Source organism: Nansenia antarctica (genome assembly GCF_963989245.1).
Source record: "Nansenia antarctica genome assembly, chromosome: 4".
Classification (NCBI taxonomy): domain Eukaryota; kingdom Metazoa; phylum Chordata; class Actinopteri; order Argentiniformes; family Microstomatidae; genus Nansenia; species Nansenia antarctica.
Genome location: NC_137689.1, coordinates 15,053,313 through 15,069,655, shown reverse-complemented (window position 1 = coordinate 15,069,655; position 16,343 = coordinate 15,053,313). Strand labels below are relative to the sequence as shown.

The 16,343-nt window shown below is 42.5% G+C and overlaps 2 protein-coding genes across 2 annotated transcripts; one reads left to right on the top strand and one right to left on the bottom strand.

The window, feature by feature from the left end:
- Positions 1 to 237: 237 nt before the first annotated feature.
- Positions 238 to 5,162, bottom strand: gltpd2b (glycolipid transfer protein domain containing 2b). Its single transcript, XM_080527950.1, has 4 exons — positions 4,696 to 5,162; positions 2,434 to 2,492; positions 2,136 to 2,317; positions 238 to 1,975 (listed from the first exon to the last, which is right to left on the bottom strand). The coding sequence occupies exons 1-4, from the start codon at positions 4,763 to 4,765 to the stop codon at positions 1,363 to 1,365; spliced, it is 924 nt and encodes a 307-aa protein (XP_080384076.1). The 5' UTR covers positions 4,766 to 5,162; the 3' UTR covers positions 238 to 1,362.
- A 2,844-nt stretch (positions 5,163 to 8,006) lies between these two features.
- On the top strand, positions 8,007 to 14,225 carry chrne (cholinergic receptor, nicotinic, epsilon; the record flags this gene model as incomplete). Its single annotated transcript, XM_080529082.1, has 13 exons — positions 8,007 to 8,057; positions 10,394 to 10,628; positions 10,857 to 10,990; positions 11,147 to 11,191; positions 11,441 to 11,550; positions 11,715 to 11,870; positions 11,991 to 12,091; positions 12,300 to 12,500; positions 12,692 to 12,806; positions 12,926 to 13,040; positions 13,217 to 13,451; positions 13,744 to 13,877; positions 14,058 to 14,225. 13 exons carry the CDS (start codon positions 8,007 to 8,009, stop codon positions 14,223 to 14,225), a joined length of 1,800 nt encoding a protein of 599 aa, XP_080385208.1.
- Between the last annotated feature and the right edge of the window lie 2,118 nt (positions 14,226 to 16,343).

The following is a 16,343-nucleotide window of genomic DNA, read 5'->3' as shown; positions in this document are numbered from 1 at the left end:
CCTGTAACATCTTTAAGATGCAGGAATTTCCACCATTTCCACAATTTTCAGAATAATCTGCGGGACATGTAGAAGTTTTCTCTCAATTCTGTCACCAAATTATAATGTGAGGACCACTCTCTCCCACTAATCCTTGCTGCGCACTCTTATCCAGTTGCCTACCATGTGTTCCGTGGCATGAAGTGTAGCCTGTCTCGCGGCTGACCATTGATTGCGACGTAGTCTGTTTTCAATAATGTTTACACTTTTATTTAGTAAAAAGGAGTGAATTATTCACACTTTGCACAAAAGCAAACCCAGTGTGTGCCACGGGATCAACATTGCATTTACAATAGCCTTAATGAAAAGTAGCGGGAATGCACAAGGTAGATGTCACCGTTTTTACTTCTTCACCCACTAATTGGTGTATGCATTATTGGCATGTAAACATAAATGTTAGGCAAATATTTATTTTTGCAGGTCATGTAAACAGCTTAATCGAATATTGTTTCATTCGGAGTAAGGGCAATAATCGTGTACATGTAAACACTCACTGTCATTATGTCATTGATTCAGTTAAATGATTAAATATATCAAAATATTCTTTCTCATTGCAACAGGTAGATCATGGAGAATCATTCTGGGTTGTTAATGTGGTTTATATTTCCCAGAATGAAGTCCATGTGAGGTGTCCAGCTCTACATATTGATTATGATATCCAATATAATTATTACATAATCATGTTGTGTGGATTGGATTGGTTCCATCCAAGCATTGTTGATAGGTACAGTAGGTAGAATCAACCACCAGAAGTGGAATCACATCAAACAGTGCAATATTCACTGGCAATTCTTTATAATTTACAAAAATAAGTTATAAGTTAGGGTTGTATGTCAACCAGCAAACATTCTTTCTTTTTTTTTGGTCTTCCAATAATGTCAGAAGTCCAAATCATAAAGTAAAGTGTGAAGTGAGGGATGTTGAAGCCTTGCATTACAATTGTACAAATATGGACAGACATTTTACATTAGTTGATTGTTTCCCACAGCATTTGGTTGAAAGGTTGTCATGCACTCCCCATATAATTGGTCGTCATGGTAACATCTGTTACATTAAATTGCCCCTATATCGCTAACGCTGTAATTAATCTGGTAACAACATTGTATAAAAATGCTATCATATAGTCCATTAATAATTGCACATTGTCACTACACAGATATAGAGGCACCATAATGCAAAGAGTTACACATTCCCCATTACTCAAGAACTCATATTTCTTGTGAGGTCAGGGGAGTTTGGTCTGAGAGGACATGATATCCCACGAGTCATGAGATAGACAGTTTTCCAGCTCAGGCTGAGGCCTCGGATACTCCTCTCAACCTCCTACGGCAAGTCCAGCATGTCATGTTCCTCCAGGGCGCCCTGAGTCCTGTCATACACCTCTCCGATGGCCCTGACCACTCTCTGCAGGACCACACCAGCCTGCTCCTGATTCTGCACACACACCAGCCTGTAGAAGAAGCCCCGCTCAGGCATGGCGATGAAGGCCAGCTCCGCAGCCCTGCGGACCAGCCATGTGTGGTGATTTGCCAGGGTGTGCTGGTAGGCCTCACGGCAGAGCTCGGAGGGGCTCCTCAGCCGCCCCGCGACGGGCGCCTCTCCCAATTTCTCCAGGAACAGCTGCAACCACAGCAGGGCCCGGTGCAGCCGTAATAGTGTGCGACACCCAGAGTCTGTCTGGTGCTTGAAGTCCACCAAGCCCTGGCTTAGCTCAGTCCTTATCATAGAGCGCACAGAGGTGTACGCGCTGCTATGTGAGGCTTTCACCCTGGTTTGTGCTCCATCCACTGTGGTCTCAGAGACCAGACCCACCTCTAAGCCCACTTCTCCCTCAGTGCTCCTACCCTCCTGCAGGGCCAGTTCACGGATAATGGAGGTTTTGGACTCTATCTCCTGAGATATGAGTCCAACCATTGGGCCAAGAGCCTCCATGAACCTGTCAGTGAGAAGAGCAACAGGGGCCAATCAAGAACCAAACAGAGCCCCCAAAAAGAACCCACTTTGGAGTTAATTTACCCTGATTCATCCAGGCAAACATGTCCCTCAGTCAATGTTTTAATCATGACTGGGCATTGTGTGTTTCCTGATGAACTTACTTGATGAGCTCATCCCAGCTGGAGAGATATGGCTGCAGCAGCACATCGGAGCTGGGGGCTGGCGAGGCCAGCAGGTGGGACAGCAGCTCTGACACCTGGAACGTCTGACCTGGACACTGCTCCAGGGTCTTGTCATCATCAGTCAGCACATCAGTCTCACTGCTATTGGACAGATGGTAAGGCTGTGGAGAGGGATGGGGGTGCAGAAGGGAGTCAATGAGACAGAACGAAAAGTCCAATCAGATGAAATAGAGCTGCACAAATTGGCTGACAGTTGGTTTCATTGTCTTTCTCTCACCTTATTTATCTGGTTATAACCTTTAAGACAAGAATCCCAGTGGTAATTCAAACTTCCTTCTGTAGAGGGAGATAAACAAATGTTAATTGTTGTCTACATTTAGAACTTTAACTAAATCAGTTAGACAGGAGGTAGAGGAGGGTTAGGATAGAGATACACAGTACATATACTTTGCTAAAGAATTCACTCTTGTGAAGGTGTGATGTGTTGTGATGTTTGTCAAGTTGTGATGTGTTGTGATTAGGGGTGCAACGGTTCTCGGTTTTTTTACGGACGGTACGGTTTGCGTTCCACGGCTCAATTCACTAGTGAACCGTGACGGTTTTCGGTTTTCGTTTTCGTTTCCGTTTTTTTTTTTTTTTTTTTTTTTTTTTTTTTTACCTTTATTTTACCAGGAAGTCACATTGAGATTAAAACCTCTTTTACAAGAGAGACCTGGCCAAGACAGGGTCAAAATAGTAGCTTAAAAAAACAGTTCAGATAACAAGACAGGACATAAGACAGTGGCAACAATACAATAGACAAACAATGGTAGGGGTATTTACAAGGTGATTAAAACATTGAGAAGTCTAACCAAAGCAGGTACAGCGAGCGGTGACCACATCCTTTAATCTACGCTTTAAGATACTTATGGAAATAAGGGCCTCTAATTTAAAAGTAGTCTGTAGGTCATTCCAAGACCAAGGGCCATAATAAGACAAGCTTGCCCTTCCAACATTGTTCATGATAAGTGGCACCTTGTATTGTAGCCATCTACGAGACCTGAGACCCGAGCCACTCGGTATAGGGATGAACTTCAGGCCCAGATAATTCGGTAAGAAGCCAGAGATGATTTTAAACACAAGAGTGTACCAGTGTTGGAGCCTTCTGACAGAAAGAGATGGCCATCCAACCAGACTATACAGTGTACAATGATGGGTCCTGAAGGCACTATTGGTGATGTATCTTAGAACCGAATGATACAGGGGGTCTAGCTTGGATAAAGTGGACAGAGAAGCAAACCTATATACTGTATCACCATAATCCAATTGTGAAAGGAAAAGGGCGGAGACAAGACGTTTTCTGGAAGCCAAGGAAAAGCAAGATGTAAATCTATACAGGAAGCCCACTGTACGCTTAAGCTTTATGGCGAGAAGATCAATTTGGCCGCGTTCGTAAATTAGCTCTGAGAGCGCCGGAGCGTCCACGTGAATGCCTCGAACGCGGCCTTTGGTCAGAGGTCGAGTTGGTCTGGAACGTTTGTTTCTGAACCGAACCGTACCGAAAACCGTGACCCAAAATACCGAACCGTACCGAACCGTGGGCCAACTGAACCGTTGCACCCCTAGTTGTGATGTATATCAAGGTGAGATGTGTGGTGATGTATGTCAAGTTGTGATGTGTTGTGATGTATGTCAAGTTGTGATGTGTTGTGATGTATGTCAAGCTGTGATGTGTGGTGATGTATGTCAAGCTGTGATGCGTTGTGATGTATGTCAAGTTGAGATGTGTTGTGATGTTTGTCAAGCTGTGATGTATTGTGATGTTTGTCAAGTAAAAAGAAAATGGAAAATAAAATCTTACCAAAAAAAAGAATTCACTCTTAAAAGCATGTAAACCCACATGGAACCTCTGTTAGCACATTTCATTTCACAGTGGAAAGAACCATGACGTGCCGATATCACATGTCATTATAGCCAACAAAATCGAATACTTTATTTAGCTAATTGCAATCTCTGGTCAAATGTTTTTGAATACATATATAAAAGTATTAGCAGTATTCAGAGTATTCAGCGGTTTGCTCTAGAAAATGTTATCATGCAGTACATCAGATGTTAATGTTTATACTGGAGGATGCTGCTGTATCTCTCACACACTCTCCTTGTTATCCCCATTAACACCATTGTTTCTCAATGCAACTAAAGCAACAGCATGACTGAGTATTAGCAGGTGTTGTCTGTTGCATCTACTGTATGTCACTGTGAAAAGCTAGAATAGAAGCAAAGCTTTCCCTGATTATGGTGCAACACAGAGTGGAGTGTATGGTGAGACCACCATGCTTGATTCCTGGCGTACAGCACACCATGTGATGCACTATACATTCCAAACAAGTGAAGCATGTGCAGATCTATGAGGCTGTAGGCCGACACAGGCAATGCTTCTGTACAAACACGAGTTCAGATACACACAGACAGAAGGCCATTCATGCTCAAACATTTTTAGACACACAAAAAACACACCCATGCATAAGCAGTGTTAGCTTGTAGCAAATGTTTTACTCACGGAGCCACATGGAGCCGAGGAAGAGCAGTAGAACCACAATGGCCACGGCAGCCTTGCCCTTTACTCCCATGCTGACAGCCTATGTCTGTGTGTCTAGGGCCCCTCTCTCCCCGTTCCTCCTGAATATACAAAAACCTCTCCTCTATCGGTCCATTCTGCTCTGTCTCACATGAGTTCTAGTCCCCTTGCACTGGCTCCCAACACGAAGGCTCTCTATTGGTCCTTTATCGCTGACCCCTGCTGTCTTCCTAAACCTTTCACCCTCCCCCTCAAATCACAGACAAAAGTTGCTATTCTTTCCGCCGTCGTGCCTCACTGATTAAAGTGGCCACACCCAGGACAATAGTTCTATCAATCTTTAACTTTTCTTTCGTGTTCCAGTTTCCTACTCTCTCTTTAGACTACTCTCACCAGACACGCTCTTCTTTTTTCCCTGTCCTGAGTTTGACTTGGTTCAGTTGCTCTCCTCTCCTGACTCTGTCTCCCCCTGTTTGCCAAACTGTGGGTCTCTCTATGTCTGTCTCCTGCTTTGTTGCTCAATCAAAGGGTCCAGAGATTAGCCGAGTCCACTGGCTGATTAAGCAAGCAAGCATGGCCTGTCCGACAGTAACCCCCCACTCTCCAAACTCTGCATCTAACATATCTGAGCAATACTGACCAGCTTAAATAAACAGGTTTTTTGTTTGTTTTTCAAGCCCCCCCCCCCCCCTTCTGTTTTTTCTTACAGTCCTGCATCCTTGCCAAATTTAAAACATGTTTATCCATCTGAGAGTTGTATAACTATCATAAGAACAAAGTGACCAAAAAAGTCACTGATCAATAAATACACAATGGGACATGTTCTCTGTGTAAACAATTGAGGAGTGAATTGTTAGCTAAATATTGTCACTGTGCTCATTTATCATCAAATGTTGACTACTGTGAAAAAGTTATCATGTCCTCTACTGTTTAAATTCCAGTATTGATCTAACTGCAGGTCAACTCAGTCCACACATTTTCTAGGTTTCCCTGAACTTGTGTCTTGTGATTCCAAATCCATGTTTGTAAATGAATAACGCCACAGAGTCTGTCCTGTGCTTCCACTTGTGACAGCACCGGGAAAAGAAAAGCTGATTATTTATGGAATGGCTCGTTCTGGTTCTCACTAAAAGGTCCTTCTGAAAGAAACATGTGTAGCTTGTGGGGAAGCCATTCAAACTAAACATACATTATTTGAAAAACATGATGGTGAAAAGACACATATGAACACTATAAAAACTCTATAAGGTATTGATATAAGGTATTTATGACACAATGTGATATGGTACAGATAGGCCATGAGGCCATGAGTGTTGTTGTAGGTTGATAAACCATGGGGATTCTTTTTATGTGTGGTAAATGGTCCTCTCCATTATCACTTATGATAAAGAGTTTAGTCACTATCACTGATTCTGCTGCTGTTGCTATGGGGGAGGGGGAGAGACATTGAACTCAAGACTTTGGCCAAGCCACACATGTGCTCACGAGGGGGAACACAACAATTGTACTTAGTAGAGCAGCGGGAAAAGTGAAAGCAAGGGCATTCATTACTAGAGAAGGGGGGTGGCTAAGAGGCATTCACTCCCTCCCTGTTCTCAAAGGAAGATACCAATTGAAATGGCTATTGACTGAGAGGGGAGATTCCAGAAATCTTGTGAAAACATGTGATACACTTATAGTGACACTGTATATCATTGATTATTATATTTGGTACAATTCAAATTATATATATATATATATAGATATACTGTATATATATATATATATATATAATATCTTAAGTATAGCCTATTGTATAATCCAGACAATACTGAAGTACAAAAAACATATGGGAATGTTCATACAATAAGGGTTTGAACACCAACAACATCATAAAAGTATTCTGTAAGACATATACCTTGAAATTGTGGGTCACCAACGGATGGCAATGGAGCTAGTGCTAGTAGAGCCCCAGAAGACCACCTTCTGTGGGGTAACAGTCACCTCACCTATACCTAACAGCCTAGATGGCAAGGTGTACAACACCTGGCAGGATCTCCTGGATGCCACTGCCCAAGGAACAGAGCCTTTGCAGTTCACCGCCCAATGCTGAAGAGTATCATCAAGCAGAGATGATCGTTCTCCAGCAAGCCCAAGAACAGTTGTTTCCCGAGGACTATAAACTCCTTGCAGCAGGGAAACTCGTCTCATCTGGTAGCCGCTTACTTACGTTAGCAGACCTTATCAGAGTCGGTGGTTGGTTCCGACGCTTAGAAGGCCTAGAGGACTTGACATTGCACCCTGTTGTTCTGGATGCCTCACACCCAATTATACGCCTGCTCTTCTAGAAGTATGACAGTGACCTGCACCATCCCGAGCCAGAGCAGGTCTTTGCAGAGTTGCGGCGGTCATTCTGAATAATACGTAGGCTGGAGGCAATCCGCAGACACCAGTGTGTATGTGCCGAATGTCAGCGCTGGAGAGCTCAGCTTTCCATCCCCAAAATGGCTGATCATCCCTGCTGCCCATCTCTGACTACACAAACCAGCCTTCCACTCTACGGCCGTGGATTGTTTTGGCGCCATGTTGGTGAAGGTGGGCAGACACCACGAGAAACATTGGGGGATTATATTGTATAAGTGTTTAACAACCCGGGTGGTACACTTAGATCTCCTCAGAAGTATGGATGCAGATGCCTACTTGATGGCCCTGAGGCGGTTCATCGCCAGAAGAGGAACCCCTTCAGAGTTGTGGTCGGACCAAGGGACCAACTTTAAGGGTGGAGAACGGGTTACTTAAAGAGAGGCCTTTGCAAGCATGGTGCCAACCTTGCAGAAACAACTGTCTGTTTAACCCCCCAGCAGCCGCACACTTTGGTGGGGTGTGGGAGAGTCTGTTCCGTCAAATCTGTACTCTACACCTGTGTGGGGGCCCAACCTGTGCAGGAAGAAGTCCTCCTGACAGTGCTCCTGGAAGTCGAGATCATCCTCTACTCAAAACCACTGGGTTATGTATCTGCTGACGTTGCGGGCGTTGACCCTGTGACACAGTATAGTCTGCTCATGGGGCGGCCCGATGGATTTCTCCCCCAAGTGGTTTATCCTGAGATGGAGATCCTGAGATGGAAATCCTGGGCCTCAGACGGTGGCGGCATTCGTAGATTCTCGCTGACCAATTCTGGTCTAGATTAATCAGGGAATACCTCCCTAGCCTGCAGACCAGACAGAAATGGCACTCTTCTCCCAAACTACTGGATGAGGTAGTTGTCATGTTGGTGGACCCGCAGCTGCCTTGGACCCTGTGGCCGAGCGACAATGGGTACATCAGATCAGCTGATCATCAAAGGACATGTGTTCACCCTGCCGGTAGCTCGGTTGATGATGTTACCGGGTCTCCCGCCTGGGGAGCATGATACCCCTCTGAGCACTGGATCCCCGAATCTGACTGAGAAGCCTTTTAGTTGAAGCAAATCTGCTCTGCACTTTTGGGGGCGGCTATAGAAAAGGCTCTGACATTTCTTATTACTTTAAAACTCACGTTCTCTGGTTATAAGAAATGACGTAGGTAGCCTCCTAGCTTTGTATTGTATGTGAAAAGAGTGACATTTTCAAGTTCAGTGTGCATCACATTATAGCCTATTATAGTTTAGTTTCACCTATTAGTGATGATTAATATCGTTATTTATTCACGCGTGATCCAGTTTGTGTTTGTGTTTGTTCTGAGTATTGAGTCAATGACGAATGATTATAATACTGAGTGTAAACACTATCAATGACCACTGGTGGAACACAATACAGTTCAGAGAAGAAATTATGTCTCATTCCTGTATCCTGACCGATGCACCATCCTGTTTACTGTCAAAACTAAGACAAACTAGCCCTAATTAATTACCTCAGCAACAATGTACTGTACTCTCATTAAATACTTTTATAGGGCTATATTTCATTAGTAAACTAGTTTAATTGATTGACATTTCTGGGATTTTTTTTACTTAAATACAGTTAAAAAACAGACACTGTTTTTGGTAAAACAGCGGAACAGAGGAATGGGGCGGGAGAAATCTTACCACTCTCAAATTCATAGATGGAGCTGACCATCCATGAGATGAAAATTATATTTTTTACCATGTTTTGAAGATATAGTAAGTCTTTATTTACAATTATAAACAATGGAGTAAAACATGGTTACATGATTTGGGGTTTTGATGTTTTTTTTCACAAATGGATGTACCAATAGCAGATTGCCCTTTTAAAGTGTTCTGAAATATTGTACACTGTTTACACCTGGGAGGAAAAATGGGAGGGCAGGTTCTATATTCAAATCTGCTGTATGGTGTACCCCAGGGACGTGCGGTCAGGGGAGGCCCCTATCATACTCCAATGAAAATAGCTGTTACGAAAAGTAAAAAAATAAAATAAATATGTACCCATAGAGATCACAGAGTAGGTACAGGTTATCTTTCCCATTAATCACATTTTGTGACAACATGAGGCATGTCATCAACGAGGGTGGAACTTCCTGTGAGCTGGGAAGGGTTCAGCCAATTGTAAATGGCTTTGAGCGGCATGACGCCATCTACTGATGGCAATACATCACTGACCTGAGACTGGTTTTGAGTTGGTACGACACTCCAGCACAACAGTTGGCACTTGGTAGTATATCAATAACATTTTATTTACGCTCAAATAACAAGATAAAGAAAGATGACTACGTGACTCCCTGTACAATCGCAGTTTATTTAGGAGTGCGTCTTCAAGTTGTTATAACTGTATGCGTGGCTTTTCGGGTTGGATTTGTGTGACTGTGAGGAAGCCGGCCACAAAGTTTCCGGTTACCTCAAAGGAGCGCATCTCCATTTCACCCAATGTATTTTTAGAGGGACATCGCAAACAGTGGAATTCACACAGCAGCACCAATTCCACTGGCCACATAAGAAAATATTATTAAATATTATTATTTAAACAGAGTAGATAGTTTTAACGTATTTCTTATAATGATAACAATGTGCCTATATTTTCAATTTGATCAAGAATTGTCTCGCTTGGTTACATTTGCGTTGGTTGGTTGATAATGTCATTAAATGTCCAATTCTGCTGAGACTTATTAGCTTCCCCCCCCTCCCCGAAAAAAACAGCGCATTGATGTAAAACTGCCCGTTAATGTTCATCCACCGGAATGCACCGGCGTACACACTCACACGCGCGCGCGCGCATAATTCATCTTCATGGGACTGTCCTGTCTCTCCTCTCTCCATGAGACAAATCCAACCTCAATCCCCCCGACATTTTTTTTTAGCAGACGCTTTTATCCAAAGCGACTTACAATGACCCCGTCATTGCACTGGAGTAGGCTGCAAGGCGCGCAGCTAGACGCGGTTCTTATGTATTCATACCCTGCATGAGTGTCCAGCATTGGGGCACGCTTCACTTGTTCAACTTGTTAATACACACACACACACACACACACACACACACACACACACACACACACCTCCAGGGAGAATGATAGTTAACATACTTTTCTAAATGGGGGGGGTTCTACTGGAACCAAAGCCAACAGAATGTTGAGCGCTATAAAAGTAGAAATTCGTTGACATACCACTTGGAAAAGTTACCTAACACAATCCTTGTCATTGTCATCACCGACAATAGTATAATCATATAATGATGATTATTATGGACGACCCGAGTGTGACTTTAAGACCGAGTTTAGCGCGTCCCGGCTGCTGTGTAACCCGAGCCGCGGGGGGCGACAGCTGGAGGAGCGAGGCGAGGGGCTGCGGGATAAAGGAGACCACGAGCCGTTTGGAAATAACTTCTCGCTTTCTCTTTCTCCCAATCTTTCCTTGCGTAAAGATCACCAAAACTCAGCAATGGCCACCTACTCCGTTTGGATTTATTTGGTTGCAACTGTACTCTGTGTTGTGGTTGTACCGGGTAAGTAAGCTTTTATTTACTTTTTTGTAACGGTCAGGGGGTTGTGAGCTTGTGGGCCCTTCGGCGTGTTTATCAGTGCTCTGCCAACTCTGGAAACCACATTGTAACAGAAATGTGGCTGCCCAAGAAGGGCATAGCAGAATATTAAAAGCTGTTGAAAAAAAAGGTTTCTCAAGACCTTTAAAGAAGGCATTTGTTATGCCCCCCCCCTCTCTCTCCATCATGCAGTGAGGTGTAACGAGGAGTCCCTGCTGATCAAGGATCTGTTTAAGGGCTACAACAAAAACATTCGTCCAGCAGAGAATCCAGAAGACAAGGTGATGGTGCAGGTGAAGCTGATCCTCACCAACCTAATCTCTCTGGTGAGAGACCACGTCTGCTATACCGCAACCATGTTATAAGCATTATACATATCAGGTTGCTCACTGTGAGCCTGTCCTCCGATTTATACCTCCATCAGCCTCCACTGTAATAGATAGTGGTTGTAAACCTCAGAAATTAATTCTCCTGTTTTACAGAATGAAAAGGAGGAGACTCTAACTACCAATGTCTGGATTGAAATTGTGAGTGCGCTTCTCTCCTATTCTTTCTCTCCTACTTTCTCTCCTATTTTTTTCCCACTTCAATTTTCCTTTCTTTTTCCTGCATACTTTTATTTTCCAAGGTCAACCATTTATTTTCTCTTACTTTGACCTCATTTCTAGATGTCTGACATTTATTTACATCCCACTCAACTTGCTCTTCTGCTCCATTCACTGTTTACTCCTGTGTTGCCTTCTCCCCCTCTCTGCCTACACCCTCCCCTCCCACAGAAATGGCTTGATTATCGCCTTGCCTGGAACACCACTGAGTATTTTGGCATTGACGTTATCCGTATCCCTTACAACATGGTGTGGCTCCCTGACATCGTCCTTGAGAACAAGTGAGGCAGTGGAGGAGGGGATCATCTTTTCCCTTTTGCTTTTTTTCTGCCATGTCTATGTGCACATGCCTATTGTGTGTCTTTGCTACAATATTTTCTCTTCAACTCTCCTCACCCTTCTCCATATCCTTTCCTTTCCCCTTCACTCTACCTGTACTCTGCAGCATTGATGGCAAGTTTGATGTGGCGTACTATGCCAACGTGTTGATCTACCCTACTGGCGACATGTACTGGCTTCCACCAGCCATCTACCGCAGCACCTGTGCCATTGAGATCACCTACTTTCCCTTTGACTGGCAAAACTGTACTTTAGTCTTCAGGTCAGCATGGTGGTCAGTCCTAGAGGGTTGGACTGTATCATATAAAGATACTGATATATACAGTAGCAATTGTATGTACTGTTCCACCATAGAACTGGGCTTTCTCTCCATTCACTCCAGGTCCCAGACATACAGTGCCAAAGAGTTGGACATAATACTGACTCTTGACGACGATGCGAAGCCTATTGAGTGGGTGGACATCGATCCTGAGGCCTTCACTGGTAACACACAAACACTGATTCTCCCACACAATAACATGAACAGTATGAACAGTATACTCAATACTACTCAATAATGGGGCTAGATTACTCCCAGACTGCCAAGTGGGACTGTGAACCTTCACTAGGATAGATACAGAATTGTGGTCAATTCTATAAATTCAGGAGATTAATTGAAATTCCAATGCCTGGTATTTTTTTCACCCTTTAGAGAATGGTGAATGGGCCATTAAACACAGGCCTGGCAGGAAGCTGATCAACCCACGCTACTCTCCTGATGACCTGGAGTACCAAGAGGTCTCCTTCAACCTGATCATCCAGAGAAAGCCCCTGTTCTACATCATCAATATCATCCTACCCTGCTCCCTCATCTCCTCGTTGGTTGTACTGGCATACTTCCTGCCTGCACAGGGTCAGTGGAAGTGGGGATTGGTCAGTGGCTTAAGTGTTAATGATACAGGATTATATTAAGAATCTTTTCCTCCCTTCTTTGATTTTACCGCTGAATTACATACATTTGTCCATTGACTTTTGTTTAAGTGTGATGATGGGGAAAGCATTTAACATTACTCTGTATGTACCCCTCTGTTGTCGTCTTCACAGCTGGGGGACAGAAGTTGACTGTGTCCATCTCTGTCCTGCTGGCTCAGACTGTCTTCCTCTTTCTTGTGTCTCAGAAGGTCCCTGAGACATCTCTCTCTGTCCCTCTCATTGGCAAGTGAGTCAATGTGTGCCTGTGTGTGGTATATATATTTGTGTTACTTCACCTGACACCGAACCTGACACCTGACCCCAAACCTCCTCTCTCTCCATGTCTCTCTACTCATACCTTCCCAGGTACCTGATCTTTGTCATGTCTGTGACCACTCTCATCGCCACCAACCAAATCGTGGTGCTCAATATCTCCCTACGCAGTCCTAGTACCCACACCATGTCTCGTACCATCAAACACGTATGTATAGCTGGCCAATAACATGAGAATTATGTCAAAGCAAAAGATAATTGAATGGCCCTTTAAATCCTACACAATTTGACCCACAATTTCCATGGTAAACATTGTCCAAATTCAACCATTCCTTACCTAAGCCTCATCCCTGACTCCATCCCATACCTCTCTCTTTTGTTCAGGTCTTTCTGGAGCTTGTCCCTCGCTTCCTAGGGATGTCTCCATTGGTGGATGATGGAGAGGCAGAGGAGGAAGTGAATGTAGTGAATGTAGTGAATGTAGTGAATGGAGTGAGGGAGCGACGGCGGAGTTCTTTCGGTCTGATGCAGAGAGCTGAGGAGTATGTGCTAAAACAGCCCCGCAGTGAGATGATGTTTGACAAACAGAGAGAAAGGCATGGCCTCACAAGATCATTTGGTAAGAGGAAGAAGATATATTTTGTTTAATACTAGTAACTGCCTTATAATATCATTATAATTTCATGGTAATGCAGTTGAGCTGTTTTTGTTACCTGGACTTTCTCCACTTGTGGAAGAAAGAAAAAAATGCTGAACTGCATTACGATACAAAAACAAAGCAATTACTTAAGTACTACAGTATGTGATAAAATGTTAGTGCAAAGTTGTTACAACAGTAATTACAGTATTACCAGGCCACTGTCCATCTGTATTATGTATTTTTGTGACTTTGTCTCTCTGCTACCCCCTAGTGGATGATATCGATGTGAGTACCACAGCCAGCCTGTACAAGAGCCTAGCTCAATCTGCACCTGAAATCAAAGAATGTGTGGACGCCTGTAACTTCATCGCTGAGAGCACAAGGCAACAAAATAACATTGGATCTGTAAGTATTGTTCTTATTTTGGCTAGATATGTGTAACTCTCTACCCAATGTGTCCACCAGGCTTTGTATTAATTTCATATCAATTCCAGTCAATGAAATTAATGTATTGATCTTTAAACAACATTGTGGGAATGTGTCTCTACATCTCCCCATCACTGCCTCACCGTTATTGTCCCATAGGAAATGGAGAGCTGGGTATTGATCGGAAAGATGATTGACAAGGTGTGCTTCTGGGTAGCCATCCTCCTATTCTCCATCGGAACAGTGGCCATCTTCCTATCAGGACACCTCAACGAGGTCCCAGATGTACCATTCCCTGGGGATAACAAAAGATATCTTCCTAGTTAGGAATGAAAGCCCTCTCTTAACCTTATCAAGGGTAGTGGCTATCATCATGTTATCATCTTGCTTATTTCTTAACTTACTTCTTACCCTTACTTATTTATTATGAAGTCTTTTTTTAGCAGAAGATGGCTGAAAACCAATGTCTTGATATTGCATGCCATACATATTTCATTTTGTGCATTATGTTTTACCTAACCATTTGTTGTTACATATGTGTGCTTTACATGTATTAACAGTAGCCCTGTGACATGAACCTACAAAAACCTATTATCATTGCATTGCAAAGCAGTCGTTAATTAATTCAGTCTGTTAGGTTAATGTCCACCTACTGTATAAGCATTTCTGATATTTTATTAATGACAAGAGAAGTAAATCTTGCCACCTGTTTTTAGCCCTAAACCGTATTCCTACCTTAAAGCTGTCCTCAACAAATGGGAATTTGGCCCACCACTGTGTCTATGACACAAAAGTGTTTTCCTAAGTGACTATGCTTAAAGGGTCAATCTAGGATTTGCACATCGATTTTTGGATATAGATTTCTGATTATAGCCATTGATTCTTGGGGAATATAACTTATAACCCAAATATAAGCTTGTTTTATGTAATTGTAAACAAACACTGTATCGCTTCAAAACATGGTTAAAACTAGAATTTTGATCTCATAGATGGTCAGAGTGGTCACCTTACTCCACCCTATCCCTCTGCTGTTTACTGAAAAGAAATAGCATGGTGACAGCTTTGTTGTTAAACCTCAGATTGCCCCTTAAACAATTAGTTCAGAGCTAAAATCATAGTAAGCTACTGAGGTTACTCCTCAGTGTACTGCACTGCTTGTTGTTTACACACCTCTCAGACTACAAAGCAGCAAGGAAAATGCATAATGTATCAGGTAAACATAATGTATCAGGTAAACATAATGTATCAGGTAAACACTGCTATCCCCCAACAATTTCTATAGAATTGCTTCAGGGTTGATCTGTTGATAAACTGTATCCCTGGTTACTTTTACTACATGCAATGTTTTCCATGTTGTCTGCCCAGAATGGTGTGCCAGCCAATTCCCAGTTGCTGAGGGTAGCTTTAAAGAAGCAGTGAGGCATTTCTCCTCTCTTCGCTTGTTTGTCTCTCTGTATGTGTCTCACTGTACGGTAATGTCCATGCGACACAGGGCTTTAGTGATGGTTAGAATGTTATGCTATGTGCGAGTACCAAATGAAAATGTCAATTTAATTTATTTATTTTACGTATCTTGCAAATGTACATGGTTAAGAATGGTTTAGAATTTCTCTGTTTCTACCAATCACACAATAATAATCATAATCATAATCATAATAATAATAATACATTTTATTTGTAATGCACTTTACATAAAGAAATCTCAAAGTGCTAGACACAACCTCTTCAAAGAGAAGGAATTCAATGTGAGAAATTGAAGCTTAAACTTTTCCTTTCTATCTATCGAACTTCACCAAAGAGAAACACCTACAGTGCATTCGGAAAGTATTCAGATTTTTCCACATTTCCACACATTTTGATGTGTTATAGACTCATAATTTTTGAAATTTCAGTCAATTTATTAAAATTGAAATACAAGAAACCCCATGCACGTAAGTATTCAGACCCTTTGCTATGACACTCTTAAAATGAGCTAAAATGCAAAAATGTCATCAACAATGACTCAAGTTGAATTGAGTCATCTTAATGCAAGAACAATAGTTCATGTAATTTTGGAATGAATATCTTTTATAGGGTCTCTGATTTGCATAGGAATCAATTCCACACTGTGTAGATTAGGATGTCACTACCAACTCAGCAAATGTTATGATTTTTCTCTTGATCCTGACAAACTCCTCAGTCCCTGTCAGTGACAAATATACCCATGACTTGATGCAGCTACCACTATTCTTCACTCAAGAGATGGTGCAGAAACTGCATTGTATGTGCTAGATTTGCACTAAACTTTGTAGTAAAACCAAATAAACACATTTCCAGCCACTTTCTTTGCTGTATCACTTGAATTCATTGTTGCAAACACAATTATGGATATGAGATATATTATTTTTCCTTTAAGGGATTCTTTTTGGCTTTTTGTTTTGTTATAATTTAACCAATTTTGTAGAG